This window comes from Rattus norvegicus, chromosome 16 (assembly GCF_036323735.1).
Source record: "Rattus norvegicus strain BN/NHsdMcwi chromosome 16, GRCr8, whole genome shotgun sequence".
NCBI classification, from domain to species: Eukaryota; Metazoa; Chordata; class Mammalia; order Rodentia; family Muridae; genus Rattus; species Rattus norvegicus.
The window spans coordinates 8496378-8520000 of NC_086034.1; the positions used below are offsets into that span (position 1 = coordinate 8496378).

The 23623-nt window shown below is 48.2% G+C and overlaps 1 protein-coding gene across 6 annotated transcripts in view; it reads left to right on the plus strand.

Moving 5' to 3' along the window:
• Positions 1 to 23623, plus strand: part of Arhgap22 (Rho GTPase activating protein 22) — a 157602-nt gene that overhangs the window by 16156 nt on the left and 117823 nt on the right. The window contains exon 1 of one of the 6 annotated variants that reach the window (XM_039094467.2): positions 16017 to 16482. The exons of 4 other annotated variants lie outside the window; for them this stretch is intronic. In XM_039094467.2, the coding sequence (XP_038950395.1) occupies positions 16449 to 16482 (34 nt within the window). In that variant the 5' untranslated portion in view covers positions 16017 to 16448. Of the gene's footprint in view, positions 1 to 16016; positions 16483 to 23623 lie in introns of those variants that run through there. One more of the 6 variants, XM_063275359.1, reaches the window with a different exon arrangement.

Sequence of the window (23623 nt, forward strand, 5' to 3'; positions counted from 1 at the left end):
GTGCGTAATGCAGGATGGTGGTTCCTACTGTGTGGCATGTAAGAAATTTTTAAACGATTGTGACATTTGTTAAGGGCGGACATGACCATCCAGGCCCGGTGGGCGCCTGGCCACATCATATGTCTCTGGACAGCAGGAGTGTCCTGAGCCTAAGGATAACTAGGATCTGCTGTCCCGGGATGCTCAAGGGTGGTCTGCGTGCCCTTGCAAGGAAGAGAGAAGTACCAAAGTCCAGCCGCGGCCACTGTCCCCTTCCTCTGCTCCAGAGTACTGTGCCCATCCTTTCCCTCAGGCTGAGTCTCCAGGTAATTCACATACAGGACCAGCACCCCAATCCAAACAAGCCTTTTATGAAGGACAAGAGGCCCCTTCTTCCTTCTTCTAGGATAAGCCAACCTCGTGCTCGGGCTTACCTTTAGCTAATCAATGGAGCTGGTAGCCTCGATGATGCCCCAAATACCGCCTTGGCCGTTCACACTGTAGACAGGAACAACAGTACCCAGCCCCACCCACAGCTCGCACGTGTGCTTACAATTACTAGATCAGAAGTTACCGTGTGACCTTTGGCATATCAGAGGACACTGGAATGCAGAATTAAGCTCTTGTTAAGAGACTCGAGCTGCTGTAGTGGGTGCCTTTGCTACTCCTCTGTATCCAGCTCTCCACATTTCTGAGTCCCTGGTCCCCGCACAGCATCGCATACTCCAAACCCTGCTGTGGTCCCTGGCCCCTTCCTCAAGAGCTGGCTTCTTTGAAGGATGACAGCTGTCCAAAGACAGCATTCTCAGCATTCTCCAATATCAGTAAAGATATCGGATAACAATTCAGTTCAGTTATGGAGCTGAACTATCCAGGGCGAGCACACAACCTATGAGACTGTAAACTAGACTCAGACTCACAGAACCACTGTGACTTCTGGAGCCCGTTCACAAGGTGCCCAGGCCACCTATGCTTCTGTCCTCCCTGCTCCTTAGTCAAGGTTTCCTTCCACCCCTCTCAGCTTCAATAACTCATTGGGATCACTCACGAAATTAAAAAATGTATGATTTATTATAATAGGTACATCCCTGGACAACCCAATCATAGAGAGAATAGAGCAAGGGCTGAGGGAGAAGGGTAGGGATGCCACACCTCCTTGAGATATGCCAGGTACCCAGAATCTCCATGTTTAGCCAACCTGAATGCTCCCTGAAGAAACTTTCGTCAGAGGACTCTATACTCACGTCATAGTTGTGACCAACGCGATCAGACCACTCACCGTGGAGGTTAAATTGATCTCCAGCCCCACCCCACCCCTCAACTAGTCACCTAGACGGTTCATCTGGCAACCTGACCCCACTCTCCCAGAATCGCTGCATTAACAGAGACTTGGATGCCGGGACACGCAATCCTGATGACTGAAATAAGGTCCCCCCCAAACTCAAATAAAGGTGGAAAACCAACTCCACAAACTTGTCTTCTGACCTCCACCTCTCATGCATGCCATGGAAATTGTACATAACACACACACACACACACACACACACACACACACACACACACACACACACACACACACACAGAGGAATAAACAAAGTAAAAAATGTTTAAAAGACTCAGGAGCCTTTGAGAAGCAAAGGAGCCCCCTCTCCTATCATTCAGCTTCCAATGAGAGTCACAGTGGGGATCAAGTATAAAGACTCCTCTCGAGTCACTCCTGTCAGAACACTCATTGCCTGGGAAATGACCGGTGAGGCTCCTTTCCGTTAATCCTCACAACCCTGCCAGGTGGTATTCAGATCCCCATCTTAAAGAAGGAACAGGGGCATGGACAGGGTCCAGCTATGCTCACCAGGGTCCCAGCGGGTGTTGGATGTCAGTACTGACTCATGTATGATGAGTAACCGAGAGCTACTCACATGGCCTAACAGTTAAAAAAAAGAATCTCGTTTCACTGGAGAGAGAGAAAAGCCACCCTAACCACTAATAGTTCCAAGAAGTGACATTTTGTGATCACTGTGACTTCCTCTGAGTAGTGTGAGAGCTAGCGAGTCCCAGGGACTTGCTGTGCTGGCTTCCTCTTAAGGGCTGTGTGCCTGGGGACACTGGCAGTGGCTGACTGTTGACCTGTTAGCAGGAGCTTGGTTTATGGCCCATATTTCTTTTTTTTTTTTTTTTTTTTTTTTGGTTCTTTTTTCCGGAGCTGGGGACCGAACCCAGGGCCTTGTGCTTCCTAGGCAAGCGCTCTACCACTGAGCTAAATCCCCAACCCCTGGCCCATATTTCTTAAGGACAGGCCCTTACTTCCAAATCCTAGGAAGGGAGAGAGGTGGAGTCAGACTTGGACCCCAGAGACCTGGCCTGAGATGCCGCAATTGTCCATTTAATTCATAATTATTATGATACAATATTTTTTTCTAAGGGATCCAGTGGGGGTCCTGGGCACACAAACACATCCACTCAAAGCTGCTGTTAGCCACCCCTGCTTCTGCCTTGCAATACCCCAGACTTCTGTGTCCCTTGCTGGATGAGAGAGTAACAGCCTCACCCTGGAGGACATTGGAGCATCCATCCAAAGATAGCGGAGTGCAGAAAGGGGGAATGCCAACCACATTGCCAGGGGCCAAACAGGACCCAGACAGTCCTCAGATGTCACCAAATAGTGTCTGTCACCTTGCAGGAGGTCCCTGATTCAGGTCCCTGGGACATAGTTTGCGAGTAGCCACCCCTGCTCAAAAGCTTCTGTTCTTTTAAAAATGAGGTTGGCTTTTGCCGTCTGTTGAAATTTGAACCACGCACTTGTCAGCATCTCCAAAATGGATAGGAGGGCTCGCTAGACCTCTTTATCTTTTCCTCCTCTCAGAATGAGCACGTTGAATAAATCTTCCTCTTCTTTTCATTTAAATTTTTAATAAAATAAAAATTTAGGGGCTGGAGAGATGGCTTAGCAGTTAAGAGCACTGGCTGTTCTTCTAGAAGACCAGGGTTCAATTCCCAGCACCCAGATGGCAATTCACAACTTCAGTTCCAGAGACTCCAACAAACAGATGTACATGCAGGCAGAATACCAATGCACATAAAAATGAATTGTTTAATACACACATATATACATACACACATATATACATCTATACATCTATACATACATACATACATACATACACACATTCATACATACATTCATTCATACATAAAACATACATGGCACTGGTATTTCTGGCCTGGACCAAATTTTAATAAGGCACGGATAGTCTTCTGGCATTCAACTTCCAGACTTTCTGTCCCTAAGGCTCTCAGGAACCCCCCGACCTGGGCGTGCTTCAGACTACTGTACCATAAACTACATTCCCATTCCCCCATCTTGCTTTAGACGGGTCTCTGATCATATCTTATCTAAACCACTCCCACCCTCTTGTTCACCCACCCTGTACCCTCAGCCGAGTCATCTCGCCTGTGTGAGTGCCACGCTGGGATAGGAACTGCAGCCTTGGTTGGAAAGATGGAGAGCAGTGACAGAGAGAGGGATGTTGACCCTCTTGCTGAGGCGGTGGACAGAGTCTGAGGAACGCATCAGAGAGCCTTCCTCTGCCCACAGACATGCTGACAAAGTCTGGTGTTGCCATCCACACCCACAGCACGATGCCACCTGTGCTGGGCTGGAGTCACCATCTCCCTGTGACAAGTCCGGGACTCGGACTTTCCTTTCCTTTCTGGGTTTGTGGATGCTCCTCATTGCTCCTGCTCACTGGGCTTGTGGATTTTCTGAACCACTTTGGTGCTTACTCAAGACTGTGTGGATTTATTGTAAGAGGGACATCCCTGAACAACCTGATCACAGAGACACATGTGGCCGCTGACGTTTATGTCATTCGCTCAAGGGCTAATTGCTAATTGAACAGAGATTTCAAACACTAAATGGAAATTCTCCTGGTCTTAATGGTGTCTCAATTCCCCGCCTTCCGCACTCTGCCCCACAGCCGACAGCTCTGCTCCAGAACTTACGCTGAGCAGAGTCTGACGACCACAGGGAGGTGACAGCTCAGGGCTTCCTCAGCATGTTGCCATGGTTTGTATCTGAGGTGTTCTCCGCAGGCTTCTTTTGAGTGTTTGTTCCCCAACTTGCAATCCTTTCTTAAGGCCATAAGGTGTAGAGTCTGGCAAGGGAGAGTAGGTTGGTTTGAAATTATACCCTGGTGTCCATCCAGGGCTCTGCTTATGGGTTGCCTTCATGTGAACCTCACTATCTCGTGTTCCCACAGTCATGCCTTCTCCATGACAGACTGAAATCACTCTGAAACTGGGAGCCAAAAATAAACCTTTATTCCTTAAGTTGCTTCTACTGGGCATTTTGGTTACAATGAGGGAAACATACCAAGGTTTACATATGTTTGACTTTGTCTAAACTCTTCTCTCCAAACATCTCACCCCCAATCCTTTTCTCCAGAGTTTTGTCTTGGGTTAGTTTTTGTTCTGTTATCTGCTGTCTGAAGCCCCAGTAACCAAAACGTTTGTCTCTGAGGGTTTTCAGAGGGAACCCCTGCTCCCTGCTAAGCAGTGGGAGAGTCCTGGGTTAGTGAGCTCAAGACAAGGCCCCAGCAGAGCCATCACTCCCTACAGCGCGTGAGGATGCTAGCATGTAAGGTTTCCAGGAGTTTTCCCTGACCTAGAAAATTGGAACAGGCCTTTAAGGGGGGTGGGCCAAGTGTCACAAAGCTGTGCCCACTGATCTCTAGCTCAGGGTTCTAATTAAGCGATTCCCACAGTCCATGCAAGCTTAGGCTAATATATATATATATTTATATATTTATATTTATATACATATATATACACACACATATATGTATATACATACATATACATGTATGTATATGTATGTATGTATATATGTATATGTATATATATATTAAAGGATTTCATATAAGTTTTGATCATATTTCCTCACTTCAATCCCCCAACTCCTCCCATACCCACCACATACTCCATTCTCACCCAACTTTCCTTTCCCCATCAAGGCCAATTTTTGCTGCCCAAATATCTTGGGAGGTGTGGCCTACCACTAGAGCATGGTAGATTTATCAGGGGCCACTTTCCATAAGTGAACTGACCCTTGATCTCCCAGCAGCTAAGAACTGCCAGTGGTTCCTCATTAATTTTTAAAGTTCTAACATGCAGCCCTGCCAGCTCTTGGGGGCTTCTGTTGTTACTGGTGTTGCTGGTGTAAGGGAGGAGACGTTTCTTCTTAAATGAAATTCCTCTGTCACTTCATTTCCCAGGTGTCCATTCATTTGCTCCTTATTTCTTAATTGGTGTATACTTGTAGAAAATGGCACTTTCTGCGTGGACACCACCCCCCATAACCCACCTCCAACTGCTTATTTTTAAATACTCATTTTGTATATTCTAACCATCGTTCTTTTTCATTGGAAGTCTCCATGTCTTGTCTTCTTTTCCATGAGACCGTTTAGGGGGTAGAAAGATCATAACATGGCCAGAATCGGAATTTACAGGTAACGGCAAATTCTGGTCTTCTTTGCTCATACAGAGAATTCCAGGACAGATTCTCTGCACACTGTCCAACCCCACACTGGCCTTTCCTTGTCACACCACACAGTGAGCCACACAGGAAAGCGCTCCTTGTTGTGGCTCCCATCTAGGTTCTCCTGCTTCACTGACTACACTGTTAGGGCTTTTAGCCAACCACCCCTTCCTCTGATGGTCTGTAGATGCAGAGCTGCCCACGTCTGCTCTGAGTTTCTTTGACCTTACATGTTCTTCTTGGTGGTCTGTCACAGTTACAGCGCCAGCCAAGACTCTCCTCTGAATGTCATCCTTTTATCTAAGTCTCTTCTCAACTCTCCACCTAATGTCCCTCTGTGTGTCAATACCACATCCCATGGATGGGACTCCATGAGACTGGTCTGGTTCTAAGGACTAGCAAGAAGGACACTTGGCCAAAGTTGCTTCTTTTGCTCCTCTAATGATCCAGGAAATGAGAGCAGATGGGGAAATGTTTGGAAACCATGCAGACCAGTGCTGGGCTTGAGTAAGGCTGAAGCTGTGAAGTTACCATGCTATAAGTCTATGCTGCCTGTTTTGTTATCAAGATGGGTGCTCAGAGGATTTGTTAGGTAGCTGCTCATTAATGATCTGCAAGTAAGCCATTTAGTCACACATCAGTGGTCACAGAGATTACATAATGTTGTTGAGTACAAACCATGCCTTGGAGAATACTGGCCGTTGACTGAGGATCCTACCAGTCCCCAGCTGAAGGAAAGCAATTTGTGAGTGCTTGACCCTGGCAGAGGCAAAAGAGCTAAGCCCCTGTTGGGTTTTGAAATGGATCAGGATAAAATATAGACTGTGAAGAAAGTCACTTGGTACGAGGACCTCTCCTGGAGGTGTCCCGCTGGTCCACGGTCAGTGCTGACCAACAAGAGTCTTATAAGGAAACAGAATGGAGGGCTTGAGAGGTCAGGTCTGGAAAGATGGCCTGTGGCTTCCAGACCGAGATGAAGTTGGTGGCACAACCAGGAAAATAGGGAAGGAAATTACTTCAGTTCGAGAATGAACAAGGGGAGACTGTGTGTCTGTGTTGGTTTCTGACGATAACAAGGTCAGAGAGATGAGGAACAGGCAAGCTTGGACTGAGGAGGAAGATGGACGTAGGTTTCGGTTCTAACAAGAAGGCAATCAAAACAGTTAAGGCAGAAGAAGAGGGAGTGTATTGGAAGTTTACAAGACTCCTTGGGAGTTGAAACAAGCTTGGAAATTGGTCAGAAGTGGTGGGGGTTGTTGAGGACCTACATGCTAGCAGCACAGGTTGGCAGACAGCCAGGATCCTTTTGCAGGACATCTCCTCACACTGCAGGGTGCTGTTATCACTGCAGAACACTGTCCCTGCTGTAGGCTATAAATCTGACTCTGTTTAGGTTAGCTGGGCCTGAGTCAATATAACCATATCTGACTGCCTACTGAGGGCCAAGCAGATCAGTTCTTTATGACTTCCAAAGAAAGATATGGGGAGTTTCATGGATGGACTGGATACTGTCCAGCAGCAACCAAGTTCTAACCCAAACAGCAAAAGATGGGGCTGTCTGTAGCCTTGAGAAAGGAACCAGCAAGGAGTGGTCAAAGGCTAGGAAATGAGTGGAAGCAGACAGGTGTCTAGGTGAGGGCCTTCCTCTTGGAAGATGTGAGTAGGGAGAAAGGGGTTTGAGGGAGAGGAGTGAACAGAGAGAGGGGCATTGAGACAATCCACTCTTGCCTTTTGCTCAGGGCACTGTCTCTCCTCAGGGGCAGGTGTTTGCACCAGGGACCAAGCTTGTTAGGCAACAATGCAAAACTGACCAGAACAGTCAATCTTTATTTTCTCAAACATAACCTTTGACCTTCAGGGAGAAGTCACTTCAGACCCTCACTTGACCCCTGTGAGATCAAGGGCTACTCTTAGCTTCCGGGCAGTCCATGGTAGCATCCTTCCCTCTCTCTGTCACACACTGCTTCAGGAGTGACCATAGCTACTTGGACTCTTGGTGAATCCTTGTCCCATGACCAGGAACACTTTGATCTGGTAAAGAGACCACGTGTCCTTCCTTCCTCTCAGCCCCCGACTGACAGAAGCTGAGGACTCTTCCTGACCAGTAGTGAGGGCCAGTCATAAGTTTCCTAGGAGACCAGTCACTCCTTCTCCACCTCCCTTAGAGGTCCAGACCCACACATGCACTGACAGAAACTCCTCTGAGAAACTCACTGGAAAAAAAACTCACCAAATTTGCAATTGGATGGATTTATTTTTAATCTGAAAGTCACTTAGTACAACGGAGTCCCAGGTTCTTGTCCAGTTTAAACAAAGACTCTCAGATGAGCAGTATCAAGTATTGAACTTGACATTTACAGAAGTTTAAAAGTGACCCACGTGAGCTCTACTCAGAACATTCTTCAAGAAAGAACTTGTTACCTGGAAGCCGGAGTGGGATGAACTGATGGCCATCATCTATTTGTTCTCTTGGGGTGAGCCTCTTAGTTACCTTTTTGTTGCTGTAAAGAGACAGTGTGACGAAGATGACTTACAGGAAAGTTACTGGGGACTTACAGCTTTAGACGGTGAGTCCATGACCGTCATGGTGGGAAAGATGGCGGCAGACAGGCAAGCATGGTGCTGAGCCGTAGTTGAGAGATTGCATCTTTATCCCCAAGTAGGAGGCCAGAGAGAGCTATCTAGGAAGGACAGTGGGTTTTGAAACCTCCAAACTCTACCCTTACCACCCAGTAGTAACACAAAGTCCCTTAACAAAGCCACATCTCCTAACCCTTCCCAAACTCTTCTCCCAAGGACCAGTATAAACACATGAGCCTACAGAGTCCATTCTCATTCAAATGACCACACTCAGGTTTCCAGCCAACTCTGTGCTTTTCTCTTCTTGGGATGTTCCCAGCCAACGACCATGGAAAGTGGTAGCAACCAAAGTCATATCCTTCTTGAGGAAGACTTCATAATGACAACACAAGGCTGTGGAACACAGGCCTGACACTCTCTGCCCAAAGCCAGACCTATCCAGTCACACAGCTCCCTGGAACTCCCAGCAGGCAGAGAGGCTGCTGTGGAGATGTTGACAAGCTAATGTGTCTTAATTAGATTGATGTACCAAAGCTCCTCTCCTGGAGAGGAGACAGGTCTCGCCAGGATACAAGTCAAGTTGTATCAGTTACAACTTCTCAACACTGGGACAAAGGTACCCAAAGAAAGGCAACTTAAGGGAGGAAGGGTTTACTTTGACTCACAGTTTGAAGATTCAGTCCATTGTGCCAGAGAAGCCATGATGCTAAGAGGCAGCCTGCTTACATCTGGGCAGATTGGGTAGCACAGAGAGATGAAAGCCAGCACATGTCTGTGTCCTCCCTTTTCTCTTCTTATTCAGTCTGCAGTCCCAAGCTCATGAGAGAGCGTAGCCCATTCTCAGAGTCCATCCTCTTCCCTCAGTTTTTCCTCTCAGGAAACACAGCCACATGTCTCCTAGGTAATTCCAAGCTGACAATGAATATCAGTGTAACTGAGGGGCTTTGTAAATAAGCCTCCCAGCTCTGAGCTTCTCCCTCTTGACCCAGTCTGGTATACTTGGGTGGTTTTTCAATGTGTGACTTTAGATTCTGTATCATTATTCTCAAATGGATAACAAGACCATTCCATGGAAAGTGGGAATCTAAGACTCCTTCCAAGGGGGCTGACTATAGAAGACAGCAGGAAGAACACTAATTAAAAGATCGATAATGACAGGAGTGTAGTCAGAGAGAGTGGGCAAGGAGAAAGGCCTGCCCCTCTGGAGTAGACTCTTACAGCGTCCACCCTCCTGGTGGTGACACAGATGGAGGGTAAACCCACAGTACCAGCAAAGCATGGCCTCCAAAGTAGCACAAAAGTTCACCTGTGATGGATCCCACACAATTTTGCAATTTAAAGATCTAGAAAAAGTGCTGCCCAGGACCAGCTTAGGCTTGAAGAGAGGTTCTGAGGAAAGGGTGTCTGGGAGTAGCAAAACAAACAACTTGAAGTCAAATCATGCGTCCAAGCTGAAAACCTATGCTCTACTCGAGACAGATTTCTAGATTGTTCTATGTTCTGCTTTTTCTGGAGATCTCCAGACCTCTCTCTCTGTCTCTCTCTGTCTCTGTCTCTGTCTCTGTCTCTCTCTCTCTGTCTCTCTGTCTCTCTCTCTCTCATCTTCTCAAGACAGTTCTCCAAGCAGTTCTCTCCTTTTATTCTAAAAAATTCTCTAGATAGCTTATCTCTTGCAGATCATAAGCCCAATCTTTTATTTTATCAGTTCTGTCATTTATTCCAGGTTTCCTTTTGATTATCCTATGAATCAGCATCCTGTGACACCAGCCCCTTAAATCTAGGAGACAGCAAGCACATTTTCTTTTACTATTTCAAAAGAATTCAGAGATCTGCCTGCCTCTGTTAAACAGAGACGATAAACTAGTTGGTGGGACCCCATCCTGAAATTACCATTTCTACCACACCTGGGCCTAACCTTGCTCTGTCCCAGGATAATCTAAACTCATGCCTTTGTAAGCATGAACAAACAAATTTAGCTGGGTGGGATCTCCTGAGGCCATCACTCCCTAAATCTCTTTATCTCCTTAGTATCTTTCTGACAAGTTGCCTCACAGTGCAGCTGCTTTTGTTCTTCATAATTCATATTGCATCCTCACTTTTTTTGAGAAATTATATATTTTTGAACCCATGACTTTAGAGTTCTTTTCCATAGCCTTAAGGGCTGTCCTGAAGGTCCCAGCATTTACCATTTTGCTGAGACATTAGCCTCCCAGACTTGTGCTGCCTCTGATTACCAAGAAGTCATTAGTGTTAATAGGGAGGGCCTTCCTCAAAGGAATATATACATTATTATTCAAACCAACCTTATACCAAACAGCAGCCATCAACAGGCCTACACCTGCTGGCCCTGTCCCAGGGGCAGGAACCATGTAATGCTGTCCTTACTAAGGTCAAGCCAGACTTGGCAGAGTGCATTAGTCTAGGCTGATGACTTGTGTGAATTTGGTATTTCAATTATAGAAGAGAGCCAGCAAGAGTTCACAGTTAATTTCCAGTCTCTCTGTCTCTGTCTCTCATCTCTCTCTCTCTCTCTCTCTCTCTCTCTCTCTCTCTCTCTCTCTCTCTCTCTCACACACACACACACACACACCACACACACACACACACACACCAACACACCACACACACATACCACACATACACACACACACCACATATACACACACACCACATATACACACACACCACATATACACACACACCACATATACACACACACACCACAGGCATATACTACACCACACACACACACACACACACACTCACACACGCACACATGCACATACACATACCCACACATACCACATACATACTATACATGCGCACTCCCACAGACCACACACACACACAAATCACACACACACACACACACACACACACACACACACACACACACATCCCAGGTCTTGTAGAAGAAGGTCCTGGGAGCCTTGGGGATAGTTGGTCCACTCTAGTCATATTGATGAACGAGAAGCTGACTCTGGAGGCCATTACAAATTCTCACAGGCAAAGGACAGATGAAACCATAGCTCCAATGGAACATGACTGCGGTAACCAAGAGGAGGGGCCACACGACGATCCTCATGATGGGCACGCACTAATGCTTTTCGTATCCATGTGGAGTGTTTCCAGGCCAGCTCGGAACTCAGACTGCCTGGCCCTTACCACCTTCTAAGGTGTCCTCTTCCTTAATGACCAGAACATGCAAATGAGCTTGATGGGCTATCAGGGGACAGAGTGCTGTACGCCAGGCCTAGGAGCAGCCACATCACTCCTCCACCTATATGCTAACTTGACTGTAGGTGGCTGAGCACACAGAGCATCCATGGGGAAGGAGAGGACCGACTCAGGTAGAAGCCTGGCATTCTCCACTCAGAGCAGGGGCCCAACACTGACTGGATCACACAGTAAGGGTGGTAAAGAAGGGGCCAGAGATGTGCCCGTTTGGGCAGGAGGAGTATATTCCCTACCTTACAGCAGCTCCCTGGGGCCTCTGGCATGGATGTGAAAAGAGAGGGGATTCCTATGCTCTGGGTGAGTGTGGCCTGATTTCCGTGCTGTGAATACTCCTCAAAAATAGCGCTAAACTTGGCAAGATTCGCATGGCTGTTGGGGGTAGTTTTATGCTACTGCATTTTGCTCCAGGACCGGCCACGCCGGCAGCCCCGACCCAGCATCCCTTTTGCTCTGCTTGGCTTTAGCTCCAGGAGGTGACCGCACTACCAGCAACCCTCCCAGTTTCCCTTGAATCTGAGGGTAAAAGACACAGACACAGTTTGTTCCTTTACAATTGCTGGGCATTACTGTCTCCCGCCCGGAAACATGCTCTTACCAATTTATTATCTGTCTCTCCACTTGCCCTAAACTTCAGTGGCTGGTCCCGCCTAGCCCCTCACATGATTGCTGCTTTCTTCTTCCTCCAAAGCATGGCAGAAAGGCCCCTCTCTCCTCCTTTGCGTCTCCTTTTCCTCCTGGGCCCCAGAAGTCCTGCCTGTACCTTTGGCCCAACAATTAGCCCCTGGCTTTCTTTACTGACAAATCAAGAACCAATTGGGGAACAGGACCTTAGCATCGGACCCGCCCCCTTCACATGGCAATGGGAAAACATAGTACTTCCACATGGATGACTTAAATCGATTAGGAACTGATAAGTTTTGTAACACAACTTATTCAATTACAGGTTTATATTGTGCAGTCCCTGACGGTGTCTGTCTTAAACTTTTGGCTTTGCAAACTTACTGGAAATTTAGCCATCGGCTTCCTTATGGATTAAGGCCAGCTAGCTGGCTGGGACCCCACTGAATAGGCAGCTGGGGAGACAGAAGTGATAGCCTGGCCCATCTGGGTTCTTTGAAAATTAGAGAAAAGTTCCTCCTCCTGGCTGCTACTCTTTTTTTTTTTTTTTTTTTTTTGTTATTTTTTTCGGAGCTGGGGACCGAACCCAGGGCCTTGAGCTTCCTAGGTAAGGGCTCTACCACTGAGCTAAATCCCCAGTCCCCTTCTGTGCGCTGAACAACAGATCATCCACCAGCACCAGCACCAGCACCAGCACCAGCAGCTCTATATGCAAGGGGTTTCTTTCTCATTAGAGCCTGGGGTTCTTCCTAGCCAGATAAATGATTGACACACATATCTCTCCATAAGAAGACCTCTCCCTCAGGACAGCAGCAGGCAAAGGTCCCCTTGGTAGCCTCGGCCCCAGGGACGTAGGGCAGCGGTTCCTTCCCCTGACTGCACAGAGGTCACAATCTCCCCGTGCATCCCGTGCGTGCATCCCGTGCTCGTTAAGAAGAGCAGCAGTAAAGGGGATGCCTGCAAAGTCTGCAGGGTGCAGCCAAGGGAGAGAGTCACGGCATGTACGGTAACGCCATGGCTCCTCACCGAGTGTGCTGATGAGCTGGTGTTCCAACAGCACATGTGCATTTAGCAGGTATTTCTGGAGAGTTCCGCACGTCTCAGTCCCCTCACACCCTTCAGGGCCTGCTCCACAGCGGCGTTCATGCTGACTGGCATGATACCGGAGAGGTGCAGAGGCTGAGGCAGAGCAGAGCCATTGGGATCACAATGCTGGGCTGGGGGTGGGGTAAGAGCCACACTGTGAGACAGAGCCGGGGCTGTGGGGGTTGTGGGGAAGGCAAGGGCAGAGAACTCCCAGACTCCAAGTGCCATAGTAAAGCACCACAGCCCCTTCCAGCTGCTGCCTGTGAATCCTGCCTCAGAAGGACTAGGAACAGTCTGGAGTCGGTCGGGGCAAGGGAATGAAAGAGTAGCCACATTGCTCTCCACCCATTGACCCCATGGTCCCAATCACGTCAGCTCCTGCCCTTTCAGATTTGCCTCCCGAGTCTGAGCCGGAGCCCAGAGCCTGTGGTTTTGCCCCTCAGACTCTAATGGCCAGAAAAGCAGGCAATGGGAGCAATAGCTTGGAGTCCTGGGGAAGCAGCTGCACAGGAAAAGCTCCCGGAGGTGGTTTCTTAAGCAAAACAATCGTGAGTAGCCCTGGGCTGAGGCTCTGGCATTTGCTGGCCTGGCTCAGGGGAACACTAGCCAGGATCTATTACTCACAGATGGTTTCCGGATTGCTCAAGATGCTGTCACCGGCCACGGGACTTGCCCTGTGACCCTGGTGTCAACATGTGATTTGTCCAGCTCCATATCCACTCATCCTTCCTGGGTGGGCTCTATCCTAGACTGATTTGGGTTGTACTTGGCCTTAAAGGAGAGGGGCTATGTGATGGTGTTCCTGAACTGTCCATCTATAGTATTTCATGTGTGTGTACGTTTGTGTATGTGCGCACATGTGTGTGTGTTTAGTGCACATGTATGTATATGTGTTCCCATGATGTGGGTACGTATGTATGTACCTGTGTGTAGATGACTGAGGTTACCATTGGCTGTCTTCACTCTCCGACTGCTATATTGATCAGGCAGGCTCTCTCACTTGAACTCAGAGCTTGCCAACTAGTCTAGCTATCTAGCTGGTTCCCAGGATCCCCTATCTCTACCTCTAAGCACTAGAACTACAGGCAGGCTAACATGCCCAGCCAGGATTTACGTGGGCTCTGTTGATCCAGACTCTTGTCCTTGTGTTTGCATGATAGGCGTTTAACCCACTAGGCCATCTCCCCATCCTCTGGGCACAGTATCCTACACAGGACTTTTTTATGTGGTAGTTTGGGGTTCATGGCTGAGAGGGAGAAGGTCCATCTAGGAAAGTGTGCAAGGGCTCAGGGAAAGTGATTAGCATCTCCCCCAACTGGGAGCATCAGGAGAGTTCCACAGTCATGTGCTAAAAGCATAGCAAGGCCTGTGGAGCTGAAGCAATGTGAGGGAAGTTTCCAGAGGCAGGGCACTGTCTATGCAGAGGTACAGGTAGTGGGAGCAGGGGCTTCCTATGAAAGGGGACACACGGGGACCTCATGTGACCCATACAGAGGACTGCAGGAGGAACTTCTCTAGATTATGGCCAGGTTCAGCAGCAGCAAGGCATGGGACAGAGGGGAAGGCATGACAGACTGGATGCCATGTCAGGATACCGACGCCTCATCTGAAGAGTGAGCTAAGGCTTGAAGAATGGGCTTGGAGCTGACTGAGACTGCCTGCTCTCTGTGGGCCTGTTAACATGGATGTAGGACTTACCTCATCCTTCAGTTTTGCCCCTCGACCTTCAGTCCCCTCCTCCTCTAGGATCCCTCCTTCCCCTGCAGCTGCTGAAAAGGTTAACTGTCAATGGGACACTGACAAGAGGCACAAAGATATCTGAGGGCTTGTGGGGGGGTGGGGTAGGGAGATGGCTCAGTGGTTAAGAACACTGACTACTCTTCCAGAGGTCCTGAGTTCAATTCCCAGCAACCACATGGTGGCTCACAACCATCTATAGTGAGTTCTGATGCCCTCTTCTGGCAGGTGTACAGGCAGATAAGCACTTATATAAATAAAAGAAATAAATCTTTAAAAAGAAAAAGCTGAGAAGGGCTGCATGGGGGATGGGGACAGGAGCCATTCAAAGCAGGATGGTTATAACACAGGTTGAAATAACCAAACCAGAGGTTTCTTGTGGTCAAGAGGATGCGTGAGGGGGTTGTCAGAGCAGAAAGTGAGGACCTCTCTCAAGGTGGGAGCTATTAACAAGTAGTGGTCAGAACAGGAGTATTTTGAGAGACTGGCTTCATAGAAAAGCTTAAGTTTATAGCCAGGGTGTGAAAGGACACACCTAGAACTCAGCATTCCAGGGAGTGAAGCAGAAGTATCAAGAGTTCAAGGCCAGCCTGGGCTACATAGCAAGACTCTGCCAAAACAAAACAAAAAAGGACAACAGCAGCAGCAGCAGCAGCAGCAGCAGCAGCAGCAGCAACAACAACAAATCATGAGTTTAGAGTCAGCCTGTGTGCAGATCGCGACCCGGCCATTAGACAACATAGTGACTTCTAGCTGGTCATTTGACATTCGTTTTCCTCCTGTGAACGCCTAATAACACCTCCTCAATAGTAAGGGGGTGGGGCAAAGGAGACACCTAATAACTCATAGCTACTGTTGTGACTGCATTTGTAGAGTGATTTTTAGGGTGATGAGGTGGGACTCATGCCCTTTAGAATTATGCAGGTCATAGCAGAGATCTGTTATTCAACTCCGTTAAGTTTTGTAACCCAGTTCAGGCACTGTTCTGTCACCTGACTAAGGAGGTGGTTGATACCCTCAGCAGGAAGGTATCAACCTTCAGTTAGTTGATATGTTAGTTAGTTATGAGGAAAGCCAGAATGCCAGCTCCTTCCAAGAAAGGCACTGAGCTGAGATGCTCATCCCCTTGGGCTGGGCCTAGAGGGGTCTCGCCACTCCCTTGCCTGACGACCTCACACTGGCCTTAGTAGGATGTGCTGGCCCGGCAAATCAAGATGCTATGTGTCCTCCTCCCTCTTGGTAGCTTCTGCTGGCTGGTGAAAGCCAGGACCTGGGAACCTGTAGCCAGAGTTGGAATCTCCACTGGGCTGCCGCTGGCTCCGCCCACAAGTCCGGCCCGAAGCCTAAGACCCCGCCTCCTCCTTCAGGAATGGGTAGCCCCGCGTGCGCGAACTGGATAGCCAGGCGGGCCCCGCCCTGGCCCGTGATTGATCACCGAAGATCACTGTGGCTTTAATGGTCCGCTTGGATGAAAATTAATTCTGGAATGGATAAATAATGCATCAGGATTTATGTAGTCCAAGGCAAGCCGGAGCCAGAAGAGGGAGCGGAGGGAGTGACGCCAGTGGCCCCAGGGCTCGAAGGAGCTGGGCATGAAGGGCCACTGGCCAAGAAGAGAAAAGGGAAGCAGATGGCAGCATGATCGGCCCAGCGGGTCTGGCCAGGTGGCTGCAGCATGCTGAGCCCAAAGATCAGACAGGCCAGGAGGGGTAAGTCCAACTTCCTGTGGATTGTTAGGCACTGGGCGGCGTGTTCCCCCTGGCAAACGCGAGGACATTCAGGGAGCTGTCCTGCCCGGTACCAGGTGGGGAAGGCGCTCTGGAGCCGCGACACCTGGACAGTGAGCGTCTGCATGAGCTCAGTGAGATTGGGGGGAGGGGGAATCAGACTTGAGATGGCACAGATATCGCATAAGTATTTAAAGAGCTTAGGTGGTGGGCACCACCGCCCTACAGCTCATGCTCTGCCGTTCTAAGAAATCAGGTAGCAACTTGAGGGAAAAAAATTATAAAAGTTGAAATGAGCCTCCCGGGGTTAGCAATACCAAGGCTTCTGCAGAGTCTGGGTCAAGTCTGACGCCCGCCTGCTGGGAGAAGCTTTCTCCTCTCCCCCAACCCCCCACAGCCAGCAGTGGGTGGGGCAGGGGTGGAGTTTATGCCAGAACAAGACCCCTGTCCCCGGGGCACAGCACTGATGTGGGGGGTGGGGCAGATACTAAAAGTCCTATAAAACAAGAGATAGAATCTGTAGTCCAGGACTGAGCCACCAGCCTGTGTCCCAGCAGAGTGGCCTGGGGACCCAGGCAATAGACAGGAAAAGAAACAGAACATTTCCCCCAGGCAGCAGCTTCTTGGCCAGGAGTGTTACTAAAGAGGAAAACATCTGTCTTTAGAGAGATGGACCAACCTTTTGAGATGGCCAGTGCTTGGGACAACCTGCTTTCTAAGCACAGAAGACAAAGATGGGTCTTTGTAGATGCATGGGACATGGGAGTAGGGACAGGGAGGGAAGTGGAGATCCTGGTACTTCTCTGGATTCTCCATTTCATTAGCAGATTGAAGGCAGGAGGGACTTTTCCGGTGTGTTCAGTGGCATCGGGGCTCCTCTGTGGGTTGTTGGGATGTAGTGTAGTCTGGGAGTCTAGCGAGCAAAAAGCAGACTTGCGGGGTTGGGGATTTAGCTCAGTGGTAGAGCGCTTGCCTAGCAACCGCAAGGCCCTGGGTTCGGTCCCCAGCTCCGAAAAAAAGAAAAAAAAAAGCAGACTTGCCTGGCTCTGCTAAGAGGTAGAGACATTTTCTAAGGATGACGGAAGGTGAGCCAGGCCAGAGCCCTCCGGGCAAGCCATTTCCTTCCCTGTGCTTCTGGCTGAAGATACACAGCCACTAGTCACCTGAGGCCAATGAGCTCTTGGCATATAACTGGCCCAAAGAGAAAAGCACACTCAGGCTTTTAACGGCTCCATTAAAAAATTATTTTAGACTGATAATCTGCTGAAATGACAACACTTAACAGTGGGTTAAAGAAGTTTATTATTAAAGTTAATTTCAGCCATTTCTTCCTCCTTCTCTGGCTGAGTTTGGGTACTGGATATTTTCCATGACTTATGTGCTCATGTTACAAAATGAATATATATATATACATACATATGTATGTATATGTATATATGTATATATAGTTCTGTAAAATCTTGCTGGTCTGGAAAGAGACCAATGCTTCAGCAAAGGGACCTGTCTGTGAAATCCCAAACTCTGTGTGTGTGTGTGTGTGCGCGTGCGTGCGTGTGCATGTGTGTGTTCATGTGTATGCACAAGTATGCACCTGAATGGCCACCTTCAGCTGGCATCGTCTCTCTCCACCTTAATCTTTGAGGCAGGGTCTCTCTCTCTCTGAACCTGGAGGTCCCTGATTGGGCCAGACTGGCTGATCAGAGATCTAGCTCTTTGCCCCACCCGCAGCGCGCGCGCGCGTGCGCGCGCACACACACACACACACACACACACACACGCGCGCGCGCGCGCGCACGCACGTACCACTTTGTGTGGCTGGCTTTGTTCTTGGTGTTAGGGATCTGAACTCAGATCTCAGTATTTGAATAACAAGAAGAACTTTCCCATTTAAGCCATTTCCCCACCCGAACCAAACTTCTTTTAAATATTTGAGTTCAGTGGCTTTCCATCAACAGCAGGTCTTCCTTCTCTCTTCAGGAGCATCAGGAAATATCTGGAAGCATCTGTTGACCATTCTAACCAAGGGTGCCATGGACATCCTGTAGGTAGTGGCCAAGGATGCCACTAAATAACCCCTCGGAGCCTAAGACAAGGCCCAGGACACAGAACTATCTGGTCTTAAATGTCAGCAGGGCCAAGGTTGAGAGCCCTCTCTCCTGGGCCATACCATCTGGTTAGACATGTGACAAGTTTAAGTTTCTAGTGTAGCTTTTCAAACATTAATATTGGAATCATTTGCCCACAAAGCTGTCTGACCACAAATCCTGACAGACATTCTGAGACCATGGCTTATAAATGAAGCTGCTGGGCCCAAGGCTCTAGGAGGAGGCCAGAGGGAGCTGGGATTCTCAATCTGAGGAAACTGAGGAATGACCTGGTGTCGATCTGGGGCATTGTGTGTGTGTGTGTGTGTGTGAGAGAGAGAGAGAGAGAGAGAGAGAGAGAGAGAGAGAGAGAGCGCTTTTAGAACATAATAGTCCCAGAGCCCATCTCTGTGGTTGATGTGATCCCCAAAGAGCGAGTCAGCTATGGTCAAAGCAGATGATGATATGCCTGGCACTTCCCTCAACTTCCCCTCAGCCTCTCCCAAACTTCCTTCACTCCCCTCTCACCGATAGCCTAGCACTAAGACAGGTCTGCATTAGGTAACTGACAGCCAGGCCTCTCCTGGAAGTTCTTAATCCTGACATCTCCTCCTCCTCCCCTGACTGATGGTGAGGACTCCTTTCAGGGCGATGGCCACCTTCACCTGTTCCTTCAGGGTTGGCCTGGTTGAAACTTGCCAAAAAGTTGGCAGACAACATGGCTTCAGAGAAGGGATCTCAGAAGCCCAGACATTGACAGCCCAGTGGAGCAGCTTTTCAGGCAGACCCCAAGTCCTGTGACCCTGTTGTCCAGGTATGGGTTTCTAACTTTTGTAAAGAGAAATCCAGGCAATCCTGATGAATGAAATAAGATCCCCCAAAAACCAACTCCATAAACTTGTCTTCTGACTTCTACCTCTCATGCATGCCATGGAAATTGTGCCTCTCTCTCTCTCTCTCTCTCTCTCTCTCTCTCACACACACACACACACACACACACACACACACACACACACACACACAACCAGAGCATGCATAGGTCAACTGTCCAACTGGGTGGATTCAACTTCCAAAGATTTACAGACAAATGAGGCAAACACACACACACACACATATGCACACACAAATTCACAAACAAACACACACACATATGTGTGCTCACTCACATACACCCACACACAGAAATTCAACAAATACAAACTCACAAACACACACAGTTGCATGCACACACTCTCACATGAGCGCACGCGCACACACACACACACATACACACACACACACACACACAGGTGAAGCTCTGCCCAGTGAAACCAGATTCTGCCGTCCCTGCTCACTTTTCTCCCACCTGAGACCCTGACCCAAGCAGGCTCATCTCCCACTGAGCCCTGTTTCCACTGCTGCCTGTTCCCAGGGTGGGAGCAGAAGATTCAGCTCAACCTGTCCCTTCCAGCTTTCACAGAAGAAAACCAAGTTGAATTTGCAAGTGTTCACAGCAGGGCACAAGCCTATGTGCTCTTTTTAAGATAGAAAGATAAATGCAGGGTAGGGCCCCTCCCCTCAGAGTGATGGAGCGCCTTGAACAGTCAGGAGGAGCCTGGGGTGGGGCAGGCTGCACCCTCACAGCCATCTTCACGCCCTCCACCCTGACCCTCTGTGTTCCCTCTTTAGCTTGCACCATGATGAGTTGCCTGCAGCTCTGGCCTTTCGATGGGTCTGGTTCATCCCCATTTCTCCACACTTTGTAATACTTGTCCTGGTCCCACTAGGATTGCTGCCTGTCTACAGAACTGTCATGGGGCTTGTCTTGATGGTCTTACCTGTCTTGATGGGCCTTCCTTAAGACCCATGAGCTCCGTCACATATCAGTAGTTACTGCTGTGGCCTACTCCACTGCACAGGCCTGAGGAATGCTGTCTGTCCATTCCCCTTCCTCTCAAGCTGAGTCCTCTGTAGCCATCATAACCTCTAACCTGGCCAAAGCCATCATCCAAAATGTGAAGTTTGCCCTTTTCCAGTCGTCTTCCCCACCCTTCAACTAGGAATCTTAGCACAATATCCACTGCTTTTTATTTTATTAAAATCCACCTTTCAAATGGCTGAGCGTCCCTCACAGCCCAGCTCACTTCCAGACTCTTCTCATTCACTAGTCCCAGATGTGCTGAACTTCTCCCCACTTCTCTGTGTTCTATGAGTTCCTTCTGGCCTTCTTATACTCACATTCTCTCTCTCTCTCTCTCTCTCTCTCTCTCTCTCTCTCTCTCTCTCTCACACACACACACACACACACACACACACACACACACACTCCTATAATTGCTGTTCACTCCCCAGCCCTCAGCTTCTCCCACCAGGGCAATCCTGCCCCACCCTCCTCCAATTTGGGTCCCTGCCCCCTGTTGAGTTCACCTTTGTTCTTCAGTCTTTCCTGCCCACAAGTGTCAGGTGCATATTTTTGAGAGTGACTATTAAGTATGTCACTGGACTGGACGCTTTATGAGGGTGGGGACCATTTTTCTTTTTGAACAACATTTCTCCCTCAGTCCCTGCTAAGTGCTCAGAACATATTTTCGAATGCATGAGTAAATGAACGAATCGGTCATTCATGGGGAAGCATTAGCTCAGGAGGCTTGAAATGTGTCTCTTCTTTAACTCACCGAGGTTCTCAGGAAAATCTATCCTCACCTTGACTGAGTTGTATGTTACCAACATTTACCCAGCCCACGATTGTCCTTTAGTTGTGTATTAGTGCTCTGTTTTTATTTTAAAGTTCAGATGTCTATAAGACTTTATGTCATGTCACCAATCCATCAGTGATTTTTCCTTGTGAGCTTCTGCCTTTGTATGGAATGGTTCAGGGTAAACTTGTGTCTATCCAGGAGGCTCCCTTCTTCAGAGTTCTGCTGAATGAGTGAGCTATGGCTAAATTTTTTAGAAAGAGCATCAATTCTGAAAGGTATAAGAGGAAAATCGTCAGTGTCCTGACCAAGCATGGTGGGATTGGCATTCATGTTTGTCCAAAGCTAAGTCACTTGCTTGTCCTTAACCCAAACTATTTACAGACCTCTGTAAATTACTCTGCAGGCCTCCAGCTAGAGAGTTACAAAACGCAATGAAGTCCAAACAAGTGCCTACAGCCTTTGAACAAACAAAGATTGGATGTAGGTGACAGGTACAGTGTTTAAGGTCAGAAAAAACGAGATCTAGCAGAGAACTGAGCAACTCCAGGAAAACAAAGAGTCATTCCAAAAGGAGAAAACTAACTGATGGTCTAAAACAGAGCTCGCGTAGGGGGCTAACAGTCACAGGGCACTAGTGAGGATGTTCTATATATTGATCTAATGCAATTTATGATGTAATTGTTGGGGAACAATGAGGAGGATCCACATGTGTGTGCATGAGAGTGTGCGTGAGTGAGTGTGTGAGTGAGTGTGTGTGTGTGTGTGTGTGTGTGTGTGTGATCCTCTTCCATAGTTAAAGAGTCAATAGATACCACTTAAAGAGGAAAAATCAAAACAGGTCAATAAAGGAATACTATCTAAGAATATGGTAACCGCTATGGGGAAAACCTATAGTCCGGTGACAGGGATGTGTCCTGATACATCGTTCGGCGATGTCACCGTTCTGCAACATCACATACTCACATGCCGCTTCGTGGGCACCTGGGCTTCATGGCACAACCTCGACCTACTGCTCCTGGGCCACAAAATTATGTAACATTTTACATACGATTGAAGGCAACTGTAGAACACTGGTCACATATCTAAGAGCAAAAAGCTATAATAAAATACAGTGTGACGGGCAGGTATCTGCAGCTGTACCCAGCCCTTAGGTGCATGGAGAGCGCTGTGACTGGAAATCTCCCTGGGCGAGTCAGTGGGTGGCTGGGGAGAGAGTGTGGAAGCCCAGGATATCCCTACACATCACTAAACTCTAGGTTTAAATGAAAAACAGGTTTTCTTCTTCAGTAATAAAATAACTTTAGCTTGCCAGGGCATTTTTACCTTATAAACTTATTATTAGTAATATCAATAGTATTTTTATAATTCAGTCATTATCTCCCTCCCGGTCTACTCTCCAACAGTTCTTCATCCCATTCCTTCTCCCCCATCTCCAAGAGGATGTCCCCACCCACCCCCGCACCCTGCCAGGCGTCCCCATCCCCTGGGGCCTCACATTTCTCAAGGGTTAGATGTGTCTTCTCTCACTGAGGCCCAACCAGGCAGTCCTCTGCTGTTCACATGTCCAGCGCCTCAGACCAGCCAGTGCATGCTGCTTGGTTGGTTACACAGTGTCTGATCTCAGGGTCCAGGTTAGTTGAAACTGCTGGTCTTCCATGGGGTCGCCCTCCTCCCCAACTTCTTCTAGTCTCTCCCTAATTCAACCACAAGGGTCCCCGACTTTAGACCATTGGTTGGGTATAAGTATCTGCCCTGTCTCAGTCAGCTGTTTGTTGCGTCTCTCGGAGGGCAGCCATGCTAGGCTCCTGGCTGTAAGCACATCATAGCATCAGTAAAAGCGTCAGGCCTTGGAGCCTCCCCTTTTTAAATTGTAACTTTTTGAGCCTTTTTGACAACCTTAAACACAAATGCATTCTAAAACCATACCAAAATATTCTTTGTACCCTTGTTGCATAAGATTTTTTTTCTAGCTTTAACTTTTGTGTACTCTAGACTTTTTGTTCAAAACTAGCATACAGGCCTGGAAAGATGGGTTGGCCTTAAAGGATTGATTCACACGCAAAAACTAACACGGTCACACACAGTGGGTGGGGGCTTATTAATGCCACTGACTTCTACCTGATTCACACCTAACTTTGTAATATATATGGGTGTGAGTGTTAGGATGTGTGTATGTATGTATGTATGTATGTATGTATGTATGTATGTATGTGCAGTCCATGTGTGCAGTGTCACCAGAGGCCAGAAAAGAATAGCGGATCCCTTGGGCTTGTAGTTACAGGTGTCTGTGAGCTGCCATGTTGGGAACCGAACCCAGCAAGTGCTGCTTATCCCCCAGTAAACTGCTTTGATAAATACTGA